Raw genomic sequence first — 20,927 nt, forward strand, 5'->3', positions numbered from 1 at the left:
ATGAAATAAAGAAAAATAAAATAAAAATTTAGAAAAAAAAGGAAATTAATCCCCCTTCCTTTTTTTTTCTCTCCTCTCCTCTCCCTTCTTTCTTGAGAAAATCTTGTGTTGAACTGTGAATTATATTGTACTAAATAGAACAAACAGTGCCTGTAATGGAGGGCCTTATTGGGGAGAGGTAATAAAGGGGCAAAAAGAAAACAGAAAACAGAAAAAAAAGGGTGTATGGACCCACAAAAAGCAAATAAGAAAAAAATTGTGTCAAGAATAAAATGATTTGCTTTTAGGTGTTGGTTGACTAAGAGTTATGATGAGAGGAACAATAGAGAAACAGGAATATGGGGGAACAAATTAAAAAATTACTATTGTATTTTGTGGAACAAGAACTAGATAAAATGGAGAGCCAGGGATGGGAGCCCTGCAAGTGTGTTAAAAAGGTGAAGTAAAAACCCCCCAATATACCACAAACATTAGTTTGAGTCCCAGATAAGATATTGTTCGTTATTGAGGTTTGAATGAGAGGAGATGTAAAGGAGAAAGGAAGAAACTAATATAGAGGGAGAAAAGAAAGAGAGAGAGAGAGAGAGAAAAGAGGGAACCACTAAAAGAAGAAAAAAGAAAAAAGAGGAGAGAGAGAGAGTTAAGCATTTTGGAGTGCAACTCTCATAGAGAGAAAGGAAGAGGAAAGAAAAGATAATGGGAGATGTAACACTTATGGGTAGTGTAATTCAAGGAGAGGAAAGAGTAAGACCAGCAGAGAGTTAAATGACCAAATTGGAAGAGGAATAAAAAATATCAAGAATGAAGATAAGAGAAAGAAACGAACAAATATAATAAAGTGGGTTAGGCTATAAAGTGTGCGTATTATATTTTGAGAGGTTATCTTCTTGCTTTTTCTTTTCTCTCCCTCTTCCTGGTCGGCGACTCTCTACCTCGGGTTCTGCCCCTTTGGCATGCTCAGGTAGAGGTTTGCAGTTGATAAGTCTCTATGGCGATGTCATATATTTGGCTTCAGTCTCGTCGGCAGTTGAGGCTCATTAGCATTTATAGGCTCTGACAGTGAGAGAGTCTGTGTTCCTGGAGCCTCTCTCCTAGTCTTTCCTTCCTCAATTAGTAGCCTGATAATCCAGCTATGGGGTTGCTTCTGCCTCTGCCTGGATAGTAAGAGGCTCAAAGAGCTGGCAACTCCCCACTCTATTCCCACTCAGCACAGGGCTCTGGGTAAGGCTCAATCAGTCAGAGCTGCTAGCATAATCAGGCGGGGCTTCCGCCCACTCAAAGACCTCTGGCTCTACCACTCTGTGGGGTAACACAGGCACACACTGCCGAGGCACTTGGAGGAATCTTTCGCCCACTATCTGTGTGCACAGATCAGGATATCAGACCAGCCGTCTCACAGTCTGAGTGAAACCCCCACCCACACGAAAAAGTTTCAGTGTTGGAATTGGCTCTCGCTTCGTCCCCGTGCGAGGCTTTTTCAAGGCACTGGGGCAGCCTGAGATTCCACTTTTTGGCCCACACAAAGGCCCCTGACTCTGCCCCTCTGTGGGATAACACGGGCGCGCACTGCCGAGGCACTTGGAGGAATCTCTCGCTCACTATCTGCGTGCGCAGACTAGGAAACAGGCCGGCCGCCTCACCTTTTGAGTGAAACCCCCACCCGCACGGAAAAGTTCCAGCGTTGGAATTGGCTCTCGCTCCATCCCCGTGCGCAGCTTTCCCAGGGTGCTAGGGCGGCCAGGAGATTCCGCTTTCAGCCCACACAGAAGCCTCTGACTCTGCCCCTCTGTGGGGTAACACGGGCGCCCACTCCTGAGGTGCTGGGAGGAATCTCTTGCTAACTCTTCGTGTGCGCCGACCAGGATATCAGCACAGCCGCCTCATCCTCTGAGTGAATCCCCCTCCCGCACGGAAAAGTTCCAGCATTGGAATTCGTTCTTGTTCCCTCTCCGTGCACAGCTTTCCTAGGGTGCTGGGGCTGTCCAGAGATTACGCTTTCGGCCCACACAAAGGCCTTTGACTCTGCCTCTCTGTGGGACAACATGGGCCCACACTCTCGGGGCTTTGGAAGGAATCTCTCACCCACTATCTGCATGCACCGACCAGGAGATCAGGGAAAATGGCTTCCCCACTTGTCTTTCTTTGTCTGGGTTTGGTGCGAGTGTTAGCTTGTATTGCCCGGGTTGCCACAGGAACAGTTTTTCCTCGGCTTGGATCTCTGTGCCACAGCCTGGTTCAGCCGTTTGTGCCGCAGCCTGGATCTATTCACCCCCTTTGCCTGCCTCAGTTTCTATATTATTAGTTCCCAGTGAAAGCCGCCCTGTTTAGGTTAGTGAGGAAGACAGAGCATTTCTTACTCCCTATTTCCTTCGGGGTTTGATTATATTTAGCCAATTTTTTGCTCGACCATACCTTTGGGTGTATTGTGAAACATCTGGAGGCTCCAAGGATAGGTTTTTCTGTTTCTGGTTGAAGATCTTGTTGAGTTTTGGGGTAGATTTATCGGTATCGCTTCCTACTGTGCCATTACTCTGACATCATCCTCCAACACTAGCATTTTCAATACTGGAATATAGGGTCCATCTCTCATAAACAAGAAGTTAAAAACATTCTTTAGAATGTTTTTAATGAAAGAGTATCTACCTCAAAAGTGTTATCAAGTACACTGCATGAATTCATTCATTCAACATAGTTCTTAAATCTTCTTGTCCTGATAGAATTAAAACATCTCAAGGGCAAAAAATCAGCCAGTGACATTTACAATGAGACTTATACTAGTTGGTGTGAGTTTAAAACAGCTAAGCTGTTTGAGTATCCCATAGGAACCTGAAACTTCATATGACCTATATGAAAAGTTTATTTTTCACAAGAACCGTGACCCTTTCTCTGTTTTGGTAAATGGTACCAATATCTTCTCAGTTTTGAAACCAGAAACCCCTTTGAGCAGGCAGTGGAATAGTGGATAGAGTGTCAAGCTGGGACACCTGAGGACCCAGTTTTGAAACTCCTAGGTCACTGGCTTGAGCACAGGCTTATTCCACTTGAGTGTGGGCTCACCAGCTTGAGTACAGGGTTGCCAGCTTGAGCTCAGGATCATAAACATGACCCCATAGTTGCTGGCTTGAACCCAAAAGTCGCTGGCTTGAGCAAGGGGTCAATGGCTCGGCTGGAGCTCCCTCACCTCCCTGGTCGGGGCACATATGAGAAAGCAAACAATGAACAACTAAGGTGCCACAACTATGAATTGATGCTTCTTATCTCTCTCCCTTCTTGTCTGTCTTTCCCTCTCTCTCTCTCGCTTAAATACAAAAAACAAAACCAGAAACCCAAGTGTCATTCTTTTTTTTTTTTTTTTTTGTATTTTTCTTAAGTTGGAAATGTGGAGGCAGTCAGACAGACTCTCGCATGTGCCCTACTGGGATCCACCCGGCATGCCCACCAGGGGGCGATGCTCTGCCCATCTGGGGCATCACTCTGCCACAATCAGAGCCATTCTAGCACCTGAGGCAGAGGCCACAGAGCCATCCTCAGCGCCTGGGCAAACTTCGCTCCAGTGGAGCCTCGGCTGCAGGAGGGGAAGAGAGAGACAGAGAGGAAGGAGAGGGGGAGGGGTGGAGAAGCAGGTGGGCACCTCCCCTGTGTGCCCTGGCTGGGAATCGAACCCGGGACTCCTGCATGCCAGGCCGACTCTCTACCACTGAGCCAACCAGCCAGGGCCCAAGTGTCATTCTTGAACAAGGTTTCTTACTCTTGGAGATACTGACATTTGATCTGGACTGGACAGTTCCATGGTGTGTGTGTGTGTGTGTGTGTGTGTGTGTTTTTGAGGGTGGTTATGGGCTGTCCTGTGCATTGTGGATGTTTAGCAGCATCTCTGCCCTAAAACTCCTAGATTCCAGTAGCATCCCCAACCTTACTTGTACCAATTAAAAAGTCTGCAGATATTGTCAAATTCCCCTGTTGTCCTTGTGACAGAAGGAGGGCAAGATCTCCCCTCAATGTGAACCATTGTGTGTTTACAGTGTCAAAGAACCAATCAAAAATTTCTCTTTGCTCTCAAGGTGAACTCTAGGAAGGACTTCTGATTGGTAACACTTTTAACAATAAGAACAAAGTAACTCATTTTCAGATCTTTATATTCCTGAACAAAACTCTTAAAATGGCAACAAAAGCTACAAAGGAGGTGCTAAACACTAAAGGAAAACGTTTTCTTCTGAGTATGTAATATTTTAGCCAAGGTCCCTAATTATATTTCCAACAGAAAAAAAAAACTCTTTAAAATGCAGCAGAATCTGGCTTTTGTAGGCTGAAATAATGAAATAGGTTAGTAAACAGAAAAGGCAGCTACAGAATGCAATATAGTTCTTGGAATTTTATGACAATGTGTTTGGACTCTTTTGCAATGCAGATGTGATTGATTATGACAAGTTTTATGCAGAGGTACAGGAACTTCTTGGTCCAGAAGTGAAGAATCAAGATGTGAAGTGCTTTTACAGGAAACTCTGCAACAACCCTGATGCACCTACAGACTGGTGTGAGGTAGTCACTTTGCATGTTTATAATTTGAAATGCATCTATTATTTTTTTTGTTTAGAATAAAATAATTAAATCAAAATGTATAAACACACAATGTGATGGCATGTTTAAATGCCTATACCTGCCCAGAGGTGGCCACTGCCCATAATTGAAAGTGGGTAAAATTGATGGATGTTTAACTGTAATATTAATAAATAACTTTTGTCTGACCAGGCTGTGACACAGTGGATAGAGTGTCAGCCTGGGATGCTGAGGACCCAGGTTTGAAACCCTGAGTCACTGGTTTGAGTGCCAGTTTATTTGGCTTGAGTGTGGGGTACCCAGCTTGAGCATAGGATTGTAGACATGACCTAATAGTTACTGGCTTAAGCCCAAATGTTGCTGGCTTGAACCCAAGGTCACTGGCTTGAGTAAGGGGTCACTGGCTCGGGTGAAGCCCCCTGGTCAAGGCACATATGAGAAAGCAGTCAATGAACAACTAAGGTGCTGCAACAAAGAATTAATGCTTTGCATCTCTCTCCCTTCCTGTCTGTTTATACCTATCTTTCCTTCTCTCTCTCTTTCTCACTTGCAAAAAAAAAAACAACCCAAAAAACCAACCAAACAAACAAACAAAAAAAACCACTTTAAATTAATAAATAAAAAACTCTTAAATACTTCTAGACAAATTTGCCATTTGGAAGAACTATACATGTTATTAACAACAACTAAGATTCTAATGGCCTTCTTTACATTCTAAATGAAATATCCCTTTTCACTAATGTCAATTTATACAGTGTATCCAAGTTATCAATATAGGAGAAGCAAAGGGTGACAGTGGACCACTTCTTCCATTTCCTGAGTCATTTTCTGACTGGCACAGTATTGACAATTTAGTTATTGTTCTAGTGTTTTTGAAGAACACATAGAAATAAGTTTGGTTGTCAAGTGGACTATGAAAATGAAGAGAAAAATGCCTCTAATCCTTATTTAAACTCACAGAAGAAAACACTCTATAGACCAGATTATTATTTTAAATGGTTTTGTGGTAACTTACAATTTAAAATATTGCACATATGCATACATAGTAATTAAAGTGGTTTTAAAAATTATCTGACTCTCGAGAGACCTGAAGATGGCAGTGGAGTAGGCAGATGCACAGACTCCCAGCTCACACCACCAAACTGGATTATAAACTAATTTATGAACAATCAGTGTGAAAAACCAAATCTGGATTACAAGAACAGATTTCAAAAACCAAGGAGCAAAGAAGAAGCCACAACAAACCTGGTAGGGAGCACCTGAATCTCCCCTGCGTGCAGCAACAGGGGTGGGGGGGTGAGGCTGGGCTCTCACTCCAAGGAAAAGAGCAGTAAATACTGCTCACAGCCACTTGCCTGGTGACCAGGGAACAAGGTGTGTTGAAAGGGCCCAATTGTCTTCCAAAAAGAAAGGAGAGAGAGAGAGATGGATGGTGAGGGGGAGAGGAATATAGGTGATGACATAAAAAGCTGACTCATTCAGTGCTGGAGGCGGCTATAACTGGGGGAGGGGCGGATCTTTCCACAAAGCAAAATACAAAAGTACTTCCAGGTCACAGAGATACAGACATCTCTCCAGCTCCAATCAGCGCAACAAGACACAGCTGAAAACAAGAAGTGGGGAGGAGGGGCAGTAACTCAGGTCTCCATTGAGATCTGAGATACACCTCCCCCTACTGAAGCTGAGAAAGCAACCCGCCCCCAGAGAGATTAACTGGCAGAAGAGGACTTCAGAGCCTCAGATCACACCCACCGCATTCCTGGATACAGTTTCAAATAAGCCCCCTGCTGAGATCAGCAAACAAGACAATCACCTGTTAAGAAAACAAACAAATCGCCTGACCTGTGGTGGCGCAGTGGATAAAGCATCAACCTGGAAACACTGAGGTTGCCGGTTCAAAACCCTGGCTTGCCTGGTCAAGGCACATATGGGAGTTGATGCTTCCTGCTCCTCCCCCTTCTCTCTCTCTCTCTCTCTCCCCCCCTTCTCTCCTCTCTAAAATGAATAAATTTAAAAATGTATATATAAAAAAAAGAAAACAAACAAATCAAGACTTCAAAGCAGCCCAAATCCTAAAGTGGGTTACAAATAATAGCTGATGCCAACCCAAGAAGACCTAGAAACAACACAAGTAAAAATTGGAGGCAGACAACACCAAGCCTAGACTCAACCAGCTCTATAAAGAAAACACCCAGACACCCAGGCACAATGAGAAGACAAAGAAGTGCAATGCAAATGAAACCACAAGAGAGACCTTCAGGAGATGAACTGAGTGGTATGGAAATAATCAAACTTCTGGATGCGGAGTTTAAAATAATGATTGTAAGAATGCTTAGGGATCTTAGAACAACAATGGATGGTCATCACAAACACCTAAATAAAAAAATAGCAAGTATAAAAAAGGATATTGAAATATTAAAAAAGAATCAGTCGGAGATGACAAATACAATATCAGAAATGAAGACCACAAATGGAAGGAATTAAAAACAGGATGGATAGAGCTGAGGATTGAATCAGCGTGTTGGAGGACAACTGGAATGAAGGCATGAAAGCAGAGAAGAAAAAAGATAAGAGACTCAAAAAGTCTGAGGAAACTCTTAGAGAGCTCTGTGACAACATGAAGAGAAATAATATCTGCATCATAAGGGTTCCTGAAGAAGAAGAGAAAGAACAAGGGATAGAGGCTTTATTCAATCATATCATAGCTGAAAACTTCCCTAAATTAATGCAGGAGAAACTCTCACAAAAAGAAACCCCAAAAAACCTACACCAAGACACATCATAATTAAAATACCAAAGCTAAGTGATAAAGAGAAAATATTAAAAGCTGTGAGATAGAAAAAAGGCTATCACCTACAAAGGAGCCCCCATAAGGATGACATCAGACTTCTCAACAGAAACACTTGAAGCCAGAAGGGAATGGCAAGAAATATTAAAAGTAATGCAGAACAAGAACCTACAACCAAGAGTAATTTATCCAGCAAGGCTATCATTTAAAATTAAAGGAGAAATAAAAAGTTTCCCAGACAAAAAAACAAACAAAAAAAAAACCTCTCAAGGAATTCATTACAACCAAACCAATGCTGCAAGAAATGTTAAGGGGCATGGTGTAAACAGATCAAAGTGGGAAAAGAATATAGCAAAAGAGGAATACAGCTTTAAAGAATAAAATGGCAATAAACAACTACATGTCAATAATAACCTTAAATGTAAATGGTTTAAATGATCCAATCAAAAGATATAAGGTAGCTGCATGGATAAGAAAATAGGACCCATACATATGCTGTCTACAAGACACACACCTTAAAACAAAAGATGCACATAGGTTGAAGGTAAAAGAATGGAAAAAAAAACATTTCATGCAAATGGAAATGAAAAAAAAGCTGGGGTAGCAATACTTATATCAGACAAAATGGACTTTAAAACAAAGAATATAGTAAGAGATAAAGAAGGCCACTACATAATGATAAAGGGAGCAATCCAACAGGAAGATATAACTATTATAAATATTTATGCACCTAATATAGGAGCACCTAAATATATAAAGCAGACTTTGATGGATATACAGAGCAAGATCAACAGCAACACTGTAATAGTAGGGGATTTTAATACCCCACTAACATCACTAGATAGATCCTCAAGAAAGAAAATTAACAAAGAAACAGCAGACTTAAAGGACACACTAGATCAACTTGATTTAATAGATATCTACAGAACCTTTCACTCTAAAGCAGCAGAATATACAGTCCTTTCAAGCGCTCATGGTACATTCTCTAGGATAGACCACATGTTAGGGCACAAAAGTGGTCTCAACAAATTTAAGAAAATTGAAATCATATCAGACACTTTCTCTGATCACAGTGGCATGAAACTAGATATCAACCACAACAGAAAAAGTCAAAAATTCTCAAACACATGGAAACTAAATAGCAGGTTGTTAAATAACAAATGGATTAAGAATGAGATCAAAGAAGAAATAAAAAAATTTCTAGAAACAAATGATAATGAGCATACAATAACTCAAAATTTATGGGACACAGCAAAAGCAGTACTGAGAGGGAAGTTCATAGCACTACAGGCACACTTTAAGAAGCTCGAAAAAGCTCAAATAAACAACATAACCCTGTATCTAAAAGAACTAAAAAAGAGCAGCAAGTAAAGCCTAAATGTAGTAGAAGGAAGGAAATAATAAAGATCAGAGCAAAATAAATGACACAGAGACTAAAGAAACAATACAGAGGATCAATGAAACTAGGAGCTGGTTTTTTGAAAAGGTAAACAAGGTTGATGAACCTTTAACTAGACTCACCAAGAAAAAGAGAGAGAGGACTCAAATAAATGAAATTAGAAATGAGAGTGGAGAAATAACAAATGACACAACAGAAATACAAAATATTGTAAGAAAATACTATGAAGAACTGTATGCCAAAAAACTAGACAACCTAGATGAAATGGACAAATTCCTTGAAACATACAATCTTCCAAAAATCAATCTGGAGGAATCAGAAAACCTAAACAGACTGATTACACCAAATGAGATCAAAACAGTTATCAAAAAACTCCCAACAAAGAAAAGTCTGGGGCCTGATGGCTTCACAACTGAATTCTACCAACTATTCAAGGAACTAACTCCTATCTTTCTCAAGCTATTTCAAAAAATTCAAGAGGAAGGAAGACTTCCAAACTCGTTTTATGAGGTGAGCATAATTCTGATTCCAAAACCAGGCAAAGACAACACAAAGAGTGAAAATTATAGGCCAATATTCCTAATGAATATAGATGCTAAAATCCTCAACAAAATATTAGTAAAACGAATCCAACACTATATGGAAAAAATCATACACCATGATCAAGTGGGATTTATTCTGGGGAGGCAAGGCTGGTACAATATTCGCAAATCTATCAGTGTGATTCATCACATAAATAAAAGGAAGGAAAAACCACATGATAATTTCAATAGATGCAGAAAAAGCATTTGATAAAATCCAGCACCCATTCATGATCAAAACTCTCAGCAAAGTGGGAATACAAGGAACATACCTCAACATGATAAAAGCCATCTATGACAAACCCACAGCCAACATCATACTCATTGGGCAAAAATTAAAAGCAATCCCCTTAAGATCAGGATCAAGGCAGGGGTGCCCCCTTTCACCACTCTTATTCAACATAGTCCTGGAAGTCCTAGCCACAGCAATCAGACAAGAAGAAATAAAAGGCATTCAAGTTGGAAAAGAAGAAGTAAAACTATCATTATTTGCAGATGATATGATATTGTATATAGAAAATCCTAAAGTCTCAGTCAAAAAACTACTGGACCTGATAAATGAATTCAGCAAGGTGGCAGGATATAAAATGAATACTCAGAAATCAGAGGCATTTTTATACACCAACAATGAACAGTCAGAAAGAGAAATTAAGGAAACAATCCCCTTAACTATTACAACCAAAAAAATAAAGTACCTAGGAGTACATTTAACCAAGGAGACTAAAGACTTGTACTCAGAAAATTATAAAACATTGATAAAAGAACTCAAGGAAGATACAAACAAGTGGAAGCATATACCATGCTCATGGTTTGGAAGAATAAACATCATTAAAATGTCTATATTACCCAAAGCAATTTATAAATTCAATGCAATACCAATTAAAATACCAATGACATACTTTAAAGATATAGATCATATATTCCAAAAATTTATATGGAACCAAAAGAGAACACGAATAGCCTCAGCAATCTTAAAAAGAAGAATAAAGAGGGAGGTATCACACTTCCTGATATCAAGGTATACTACAAGGCCATTGTACTCAAAACAGCCTGTTAGTGGCATAAGAACAGGCACATAGATCAATGGAACAGAACATAGAACCCAGAAATAAACCCACAGCTCTATGGACAACTGATATTTGACAAAGGAGGTAAGGAAATACAATGGAGTAAAGACAGCCTCTTCAACAAATGGTGTTGGGAAAATTGGAGAGCAACCTGCAAAAAAATAAAACTAGACTACCAACTTACACCATTCACAAAAATAAACTCAAAATGGATAAAAGACTTAAATGGCATGAAACCATAAGCATCTTAGAAGAAAACATAGGCAGTAAGCTCTTCGATATCTCTCACAGTGATATATTTGCTATTTTATCTCCACGGGCAAGGGAAATAAAAGACGGGATAAACAAATGGGGCTATATCAAACTAAAAAGCTTTTGCACAGCCAAAGACAATAAGAACAGAATAAAAAGACAAATTACACCATAGGAGACATATTTGACAGTACATCTGATAAGGGGTTAATAATCAAAATTTATAAAGAACTTGTAAATCTCAACACCAGAAAGACAAACAATCCAATCAAAAAAATAGGCAAAAGAAATGAATAGACACTTTTCCAAAGAGGATATACAGATGGCCAATAGACATATGAAAAAATGCTCAACATCACTAATCATTAGAGAAATGCAAATTAAAACCACAATGAGATATCACCTCACACCAGTCAGAATGGTGCTCATCAACAAAACAACACAGAATAAGTGCTGGCAAGGATGTGGAGAAAAGGGAACCCTCCTGCACTGCTGGTGGGAATGCAGATTGGTGCAGCCTCTGTGGAAAACAGTATGGAGATTCCTCAAGAAATTAAAAATCAAACTGCCTTTTGACCCAGCCATCCCACTTTTAGGAATATACCCTAAGGACACCATAGAATGGTTCCAGAAGGAGAAATGCACCCCCATGTTTATAGCAGCATTGTTCACAATAGCGAAGGTCTGGAAACACCCCCAGTGTCCGTCAGAGGATGAGTGGATTAAAAACCTTTGGTACATATATACTATGGAATACTACTCAGCCATAAGAAATGATGACATCGGATCATTTACAATAACATGGATGGACCTTGATAACATTATATGAAGTGAAATAAGTAAATCAGAAAAAACTAAGAACTATATGAACTCATGCATAGATGGGACATAAAAATGATACTCAGAGACATGGACAAGAATGTGATGGTAATAGGAAATGGGGTGCAGGGGTGGGTAGGGGGCAAGGAATGAGAGGGAGGGGTGGGGGGAGGGGAGGGGCACAAAGTAAACCAGATAGAAGATGACGGAGGACGATTGACTTTGAGTGAGGGGTATGCAGCATAATCAAAGGTCAAAATAATCTGGAGATGTTTTCTCGGAACATATGTACCCTGATTTATCAATGTCACTGTATTAAAATTAATAAAAATAAGATTAAAAAAATTATCTGACTCTCTCAAAAATCAATAGTATAGTAGACAAAAGAAAAAGCAAGGATTTAAGATATTTTAATATAAAATTTAATAAGCAGGTAGATAAGTATAAATAGAAGTTTGAATCCAAGATATATAACAAATATATCTCAACTACATGAAGGGAGCAAAAACAACTACACAAAATTGACCATGTGTAAAGCTAAAAGAAACATTTCAATAAATTCCAATATAATAAAGCTAGAAACCAATAATAAAAGATAGCCCAAATCTCTAAAACCAACCAAATAAAAATAATTTTATAATATATACAATTACAAACAAAAAGAGCTTCTATTAAGACTTTAAAATTTTTACAACTTAGGAAAGCTGAAAAGCTCTCCAATTCATTTTAAGAGGCTAAATAACACTGAAATGAATGAAGACAAAATGTCAAGGAATTCTCTGCCAAGTATGACTCATGAATACAAATGCTGATGTTCCAAATAAAATTTTAACAAGTTGAACCCAGCAGTGCATTACAAAGTCATTTCTAAGTAGTATTTACTCAGAAAAGTAAGGATGATCCAATATTAGAAAACGCAGTAACATATGTCATTTAACAAGTTAGGGGAGACAAACTAATACGGCCAGAAAGACTTAGGGAAAAATGGGTAAGAGGAGTCACTTGAGAGTGGCCAAATTGTGTCAATGATCTAAGCTGGGACCCTGTTTTATAAGGGCTGATTGAATTTCCAACCAAGTACCAGCTCCTAATAGAGCTATCAGTCTGAGCAAAAACACCAGCATGGTCCATCCATCAGAAAGAAAAATCTGTGTCTGCTCAAAATCAAGCACCATCAGCTTCGGTTTGTTGAATGTATTAAACTGCCTTCTCTTGCCTGATCTGTGGCAGCACAGTAGATAAAGCATCGCAGGTTCAAAACTCCAGGCTTACCCAGTCAAAACACGTACGAGAAGCAACTACTATAAATTGATGCTTCCCAATCACCACTCCCACTTCTCTTTCTCTCTCCTCTCTCTAAAATAAATAGTATCTAAAATAAAACAAACTGCCTTCTCTTCAAATGAGGACACCCTGGCATTTATAAAGCAAGGTTTTGACCATTAATTCAAGACTTTAAATTTAAACGACACCCAATTTATGTGTTGCTTGGGATTTTAGATCTTTGGATATTACTCCACTGAAGAAGATTCTCTTACTGCTCAGATGGAGGAAGAAAATTTGGTTTTCTTCATTTCTAGAAAACAGCGAATTGTAATTTCAGGTGATATATTGTCAATTTCCCTTTCAAATGAATATTGGTTTTAATATTTTCTCAAAAATACTTTTTAGGAATACAACATTTCCATAGAAGCACTTTTCATTTTATATACTTTCTAAGAGATAGCTTCATATGCAAAGCAGAAGAAACTGTACTGCAGACAGGTTTGAAATATTGTCATTGCTCTAAGAACACAAAATACAGAATGTAGGGTGGGGGGACCACATTTTACTGTGAGGTTGCAGATCTAAAGTTCAAGTTCTCTACAATGGCACCTTAATAATGCATGTTCTGGTACCAAATGGAATCACATTTTTTTTACAATATCCTTAAAATTAAAATTTTAAATTGTCACTAATTCGAACCTTGTTCCACGCTCTCATCCTCGATGATGTCACGGAGGTTCCACCCTAGATGTGACACTGTGCATTTGGGCTGATCACAGAGTGGTGGCATCTCATTCTAAGACATCTACAGTTTACGTGTCAGTTATTATTAAATTTGATCCCAGGACAAGCAACTGACATCCCTTTGCACTGCTGACATTGTGGGTTTTCCTTCCTTCGCCAGGAAGGGGGAGGACAAGGGAGAAGAAAGGCAAGCCCTAGGAAATCTTCCCTTACCCTCGCATTTTATCCCAAATTCTGAACAGAAGTGCCTAGTCTAGATCAAATCTGGTCTTCCTTTAAAAAGCATCTGAACTTATTTCAGTCCTTTGTGACCCAAGCTCACCTTGTTTTTAATCCTTGGACCACCCATGGGCCTCACCAGAGCCCAAACTCTAGCCATGGGAACTCTCATCACAGAACAGAAGCAAAGGGAATGTCCCTGCTGCTGCCACCACAGAGATGAGGAAGGGCCAGTGAGCAGGGGACACATGTTGCTGGCATCCTAAGTTAGAACTCTGAAAAACATTTTTCTAGATGGCAGTTGGGTTCTATAGGTCATTTATTCATGCAACAAACATGTCTTAAGGTCTACCATGCAAGCCATGTAGCTTTCTAAGTACTGGGGACACAGTAGTGATCAAATAATCCTAAATCCCTGACCTCATGAAAATTACATACTAATGGGAAGACATAAAAAATATCAAACAAGTAATATAGGTAATAGGTCAGATGGTATTAAGTAGTACAGAAAAAGTCTGCAGGTGTGGAAGAAGTTGGTTTGGAGAGGGGAACATGGTGTGGAGATTTTAAAGAGGGAGGCTGGGGTAGACCACACTGGGAGGGCGATAAAGATCTGAAGTCAAGGGGAGAGCAAACCATACATTGTAGGAAGGATGGAGGAGGGGGAGACACTTGTTAGTCTGAGATACACTTCGAGGGCTATAAGAGGGCTGTAGATAGAAGGGAGGTGGGAACTGAGTTATTCTTTAAATGTTCATTCTGGCTTCTGTGTTGAAATAGTCTATAGTGGGGAAGGACCCCACTATAGAGAGATGGGAAGTGGCTTGGCATAGGAATATGTCCTCAGCCTTTCTTCCATTATCAGTCCCCTTAGGAGCCCCTTCCCCCACCCCATGACATTCCAATACTTCAGATATACTGAGTATCTGTTTTTGTACCATGCACATATCTGTGTTAAAGACAAAAAAAGTGAGACTCACACACACACTTCCAAGTACCCATCTTGAGGGCAGTAATTTCTCTGTTGATAAAAAGTTGGTGGTTATCTTTTTTTCTTTTTCTTAAACAAGCCTCACAAATGACTTTTAGGGTCTGTACTGCTGGAAGTTGAATTGAATATTATGCCGTTGACAGGTAGTAGGAGACGGGATGTAATTAAGTGCATTGTCAAGGTTCCACAGTTGGATTTACTAATAGCAGCTTCTCAGAAAGGATTAATAACAGTCTTTAATAACCAGGTAATTTGAAATCTTGGACTCTTCCTCCCTCCGCCCTCCCTTTTCCTCCCTCCCTTCCTTCCTTCCTTCCTTCCTTCCTTCCTTCCTTCCTTCCTTCCTTCCTTCCTTCCTTCCTTCCTCCCGCCCTCATTTTTTCTTCTTTCTTCTCTTTTGTTTTGTCTATACATTATACATATGTATCAGGTACAGCAAAACCATAAACCATATTTCAGAGTTATTCCAAAAGAGTCCAACTAAACATGACTAAATGAAGAGATTGCTTCATCCCAGAGCAATTTTTGAGGTTTTAGTATTTAGCACTGTTCCCTGTGTATCATGTGAACTATGTGGCATCAGCACAATTAAAGGATGACCTTGGATCATTTCCTCAGATAAAATTAGAAAAATTTATAATCCAAGTGATTTTGTCATAATCCTAGTTCAAACAAGAATGCTAGAGTTAAAAAAAAGGCTCAGGTTCCAGCCCCATTATTTTACTAACTATGAAGGGGGAACTTAAGGAGCCAATATATCTTTTCACATCTCTTTTTTAACATTTGTAAAATGAGGACAATAGGAGGAGTCCTCTCTTCCTTAGAGGATTGTAGTGAATGTCAAATGAGTTAATGAACGTGGTAACATTTTATGAACAATACATTCCCATATAAGTGTAATGCATTGCTCTCATTAACATCACCCCTTTCTAAATTTGTAAGTTCTGGACTTCTATTTTTAAAATATGGGAGATTTAATGGAGACATAGTCTACATTGTATTTCACCATGACAATACAAGGTGAACGCAGTGTTAAATATAACAAAAAAAAAAATTCCATTTACTAGTTTATATATTTCCAACTAGAGCCTAGATTTATACAAGTGAAATATATTAAAATAATTATCACATAATTAAAATGTCAACAATAATTTTCAGCCCTTCAGGGATTTCCATGGTAGACAGCCAGCTTTGGGAAGGAGGCCATGCAGTGCGAAATTCTGAGTGTGGGTGTGGGGCCTCATTCCCAGCCACCTGAGCAAGTTGCTTATGTAGTTCCATGCCCTGGTTCCTCCTCATTCAAAACCAAATGACTTCCTTTCCTAGGTAGTGGTGCTGATTAAAGTTAGTCCACAGAAAGTGCTTAGCATCACTGTAAGTACTCGGTGAATGTCAGCAGTTGGAGTTATGAATGAACGGTATGAAAACAAAAATAAGAAAGTCTTCTTTGATCTCTTTTTAGTGCATTATTTCTCTCCCTATGTTTTGCCTTGATTTCCTCAAAAATAGAACTCTGATGGTATCTCAATAAAAATGTGAGAAGAAAAATAATGAACTTGGTAATGAAATAGTTCAGGATTATATGAAATAAGTGAGGTAGCATTATATATTTGCAGAAATGTGTCTCTTTCACACACATTCACACATGCTCATAGGTAAATATATGTACACTCAAAAGCAAACAGACACATCTGTTTCTTATAAGGCATTGTAATTGGAGAGGAAAGATTGCTTAAACAATGACTTTAAGATTTGATACACCAGGAATAAATAGCATTGTCAATTCGCATGCCTTACAAATAAATAGGGTAACACATTCTACGAGAATAGTAATTTGGTAGGATAGGTCACAGAAAGAATTTATTAAATGATAGTCAATAATGCAAAATATCTTTATAACAAGTTAACCCATAATTTATTTAGGCTCTATCTGAAGTCAGATAAATACATTGAAGGATTTTTTTTTCTTTTGGTGCTTTCTGGAGAGCTTGATAATCTAGAGTTTAAATGACATTAATTCAAATTTCTGCCAAAAACGATAGATATTTAGTGACTTCCCCTGAGGGTGAAGTTTGAGAAATTGAAGAGGGGAAACCACAGCTGTTCTGTTTTCTGCTCACCATTTCCTTAAAAATACATCCATCTAGAAAAAAGTCCCTGGTAGGCAAGCTCGTTGAACTCTTCAGATAAAAGACAGATTGTGCCTGACCAGGCGGTGGCGCAGTGGATAGAGCCTCAGACTGGGATGCAGAGGACCCAGGTTCGAGACCCCGAGGTCACCAGCTTGAACATAGGCTCATCTGGTTTGAGCAAAAAAAAAAAAAAAGCCCACCAGCTTAAACCCAAGGTTGCTGGCTCCAGCAAGGGATTACTTGGTCTGCTGAAGGCCCGCGGTCAAGGCACATATGAGGAAAGCAATCAATGAACAACTAAGCTGTTGCAACGTGCAATGAAAAACTAATGATTGATGCTTCTCATCTCTCTCCGTTCCTGTCTGTCTGTTCCTGTCTATCCCTCTCTCTGACTCACACTCTGTCTCTGTAAAAAAAAAAAAAAAGACAGATTGTGATGACAATGACTAACATTGTCTGATTTCTAGTGACTGTCTGATTTACTTTTTCTCATTTTCATATAACCCATTCCTTCTGGGCAGCCGTTTCTTACATATTTGAACAACCAAAAGAAACCAGGTCATTCATATATTTCAACTAAACAATTAATTAACAGGCCTTCAGAGTACAAGAGGCTGCTTGTGTACATTCTAGTTCTGCATGGAATAACTCTATGATCCTCAACTATTACAGTACCCAGAGCATGATATTCAATAGATACTTACTGAATAAAAGAGGAAGCCCACTGGACAGAATATTCTTAAGTCTCTCAGTAACTTGAAAGATAAATTTCAAGTAAAGCAATATTTTTTTCTACATTCATCTCTATTTATATCAACCTATTTAGCAATCTTTTAACTACTCTTGCCATTGCAGTTAGTATTATTTTTACATTCCCAATTTTTTATTTGCTCTGAATAACTTAAGAATGTGAGGCAGTTGGCAAATAGAAGGAACGAAAGAACTAGTAAAGTTTCAGACCCTGGGAACACAGTCACCAGGCGAACTGACAAGCCACAGACACAGATACCAGGACCAAAGCAAGCAGGGCACTATACCACAGAGCTGGAACCTTCAGAACAAGTAGAAGCAGGGAGGAGGTTGGTGGAAGTGCACATGACAAGTGAAATTAAACCCAGGAGATACTGTGTTAAGAGTTAGCATTCTCATCTTTAAGTGTAGAGTCAAATAGTTTTCATTCTTCTCTTCCTTTGTTTATAGATGAAAGTGCAGACCAGCACCAATGTTACAGTAAGTACATTTTTTTTTTGTATTTTTCTGAAATGAGAAGCAGGGTAGCAGAGAGACAGACTCCAGCATGTGCACTACTGGGATCCACCCAGGATGCCCATCAGGGGGTGATGTTCTACCCATCTGGGGCAATGCTCCATTGCAACTGGAGCCATTCTCTTGTTTGAGGTGGAGGCCACAGTGCCATCCTCAGTGCCCGGGCCAACTTTGCTCCAATGGAGCCTTGGCTGCGGGAAGGGAAAAGAGATAGAGAGGAAAGAGGGGGGGTGGAGAAGCAGATGGGCACTTCTCCTGTGTGCCCTGACCGAAAACCGAACCGGGACTTCCACCTGTCCGGCCGACGCTCTACCACTGAGCAAACCAGCCAGGGCCACAGTAAGTACATTTTAAAAATTTTCTAAGTAAGTCAAATTTAGGGCTATGATGGTGGTTTGTTCTCTCTATAACTAGTCACAGTCTCAGTAAACTGCTCTGAGAATATGATGTTTCCATAGATTGTAAATCTAGGCTTATTGACAAAAACTTAACCTTAAGCAACAGCATAAGGGGACCCAGATCTTGCTTTGTGGAGTTAAATAGATTGCAGAGAATTGTTTGGAAACTGATTAATCCTGAAAGCTTCAATTTAAAGCTGTCCCTAAGTTCTGAGCACCCACTATGCATGAATGTAAAAGACAGACACACCCAAGTTGTGTGAACAACAAGGAAATAGCCAGTGGAAATCATTTTAAAACATTTTATTTTAAACCTGAGAACTGCCTTACCATTAAAGTGCAATGTTGGAAATTTTTTAATCGTCATGGCTAATTGGGAAAGTAGCCCAGCGGCAGATGTCAAGCTATAGTGGCTTTCCCCCAGAATCCCACCACGCTATTATGAGGGACATGGAAATGCTCGACTGTTCCCCCTGCTCGCCTGCACAGAGTATGCGAAACTACACAGGAGGGCACCAGGCCATCTGGCAGAGGAGTCCAGTTTCTCTCTAACCTTCTGAGCTTTGTTTCTAAAACTGAAAAAAACCTGTTAGAATTCCTAATGTGTTTTATAGAAGGTTCAAGGGCATTCTGATTCTTTTGCCCAGAAGTGAGTTGTCCTGGATATTACTGATCCTACCCATACTAATTTGGTGACTTTAGGCAAGACACGAGACAAACTCATTGGCCTCAACTGGATCACTGACCAGTTTCTAGCTAAAAGTTTTAAGCAGGGCTAAAGGACCAGAGACCTAAATTAACCTGATGTCCTTGGGAAAAAGTGTTCTCCCCTAAGTGAACCAGATACAAAGATGACTGTTCTGTCCGCCACTACATGCTTCCAGAGCTGTGCTGCACGTTCGCTCCACTGTTCTCCAGGGAGGGTGCCAAGAAACTCAGGTTAAGGGGGAGAGGGGAAAAGATGAAATCCCTTCACAGAAGAGCCATGGGGAGGCTCCTCTGCAAATACGGGGGGAAATGGTGCTTGTAATGTAACTAACCTATTTTTTAGTAACCATCGGTGTATGATAGGACAAAACACAATATACACTGCCCTCCAATTCTATGCTTTTTATCAGGACACCTCCTGGATTACAGGATGTGATTACCTCTCGCAGCTGAAACGAATTGTTGCCACTACAGAAAGGACCATTGTTGTCTGGGATTTTAAAGCTCAGGGGAGCAATCAGGTACTATATCAAGAAAATGAGGTGGTTTTCTCCATGCTGAGAGGTCATGAGCACTAGCCTTTGTCTACTGGACGTCTGTTTTCTTATATGTAAATTGAGGGGATTTAACTAAATGACCAGATTCAGCATTAATATTACTACTAATAGTTTTCTACTTGGTGTACATTTAATTTGGGGATGTTGGTTTAGGTTTTGTTCTGTTTTGTTTTTATAGAGAGATGCTAATTCCTTTCTTCTTTTTATATTCTTCTATGAACCCAAGTATTAGTTTTTTGCCTATGCTTATGTTATTAAGTTCAAAGCTTTTCTCTCCAGTCCAGCTTTTTTTTGGCAAGAAAATTACTCAAATTGAATGCCTAATTCTGGCCAAAAAAAAAAAAAAAAAAAAAAAGTCAGTGGAGCACACATTAGTGTTAACCCCTTCAGTAGCTGAGCTCTTACCACTAAACTAATTCACAATACTGACATCTGAGCATTCGCAGATGTATAGAAGTAATGAACATGCTCCCTGCACTCAAACAAAATTCAGTCTCAAAGGAGCTCATGGATAAATGTAATATATAATATAATGGTGCAGAAAATTATACCATCAAAAAGACAATCAAAAAACCATAAAAAAAAAAACAACAAATGAACAGGGAGTCAGGGAGAAGAAAAATTACAAAAGAAGGCCCTCAGGAAGCAGGCCGATTTGAAGGACATGGAAGACTAAGAAGTACTTTAAGCTTCCTTCTTGCCATACTTGTCCCTAGACTTGGTATAAAACTAAACTTTGCCTGCTTGTTTGCAGTATCATAACCAACAAATGATGCCAGAATGATCTTCCAGAAGGCAGCTGGTTGCTCAATGTCCTTTGTTATGGGATGTGCCTCTATCTCATGTCTTGTCGCTTGATTGCCACCTCTTCTTTTAGTGCTCTCCTGCATCCCCTCTTGCTTTTCAACCCCACAGAAGTTTCCAGTTCTTTGAAAGCCTCTTCTTCCATTCTCTAGTCCCCCTCCCTCTTCCCTCTTTCATTTCACTTGCACCCCGTTAGTGGATCATCTGGGCTGAAGTCATTCTCACCCTCCATTCTCTTAAGTCACTTAAATCCATAAAGACTCTGGTCTTGGATTGATGCTATAGCCCTTCTCTGGTCTTTCACAGAGGCTGAACACTGCTGAGAAAAATACAAAGCCCCACTTTGTATTTTGGCATCTACAAACTCTGGGTCTGCAGA

The 20,927-nt window shown here is 39.7% G+C and overlaps 1 protein-coding gene across 1 annotated transcript in view; it reads left to right on the forward strand.

Moving 5' to 3' along the window:
- WDR64 (WD repeat domain 64) overlaps window positions 1-20,927 on the forward strand; it is a 93,319-nt gene that overhangs the window by 8,374 nt on the left and 64,018 nt on the right. Inside the window, exons 2-6 of the mRNA XM_066253486.1 lie at window positions 4,409-4,539; window positions 12,964-13,066; window positions 14,827-14,930; window positions 18,016-18,045; window positions 19,598-19,708. Of these exons, the coding sequence (XP_066109583.1) occupies window positions 4,409-4,539; window positions 12,964-13,066; window positions 14,827-14,930; window positions 18,016-18,045; window positions 19,598-19,708 (479 nt within the window). The remainder of the gene's footprint in view (window positions 1-4,408; window positions 4,540-12,963; window positions 13,067-14,826; window positions 14,931-18,015; window positions 18,046-19,597; window positions 19,709-20,927) is intronic.

This window comes from Saccopteryx bilineata, chromosome 1, assembly GCF_036850765.1.
Source record: "Saccopteryx bilineata isolate mSacBil1 chromosome 1, mSacBil1_pri_phased_curated, whole genome shotgun sequence".
In the NCBI taxonomy this organism is placed as follows: Eukaryota; Metazoa; Chordata; class Mammalia; order Chiroptera; family Emballonuridae; genus Saccopteryx; species Saccopteryx bilineata.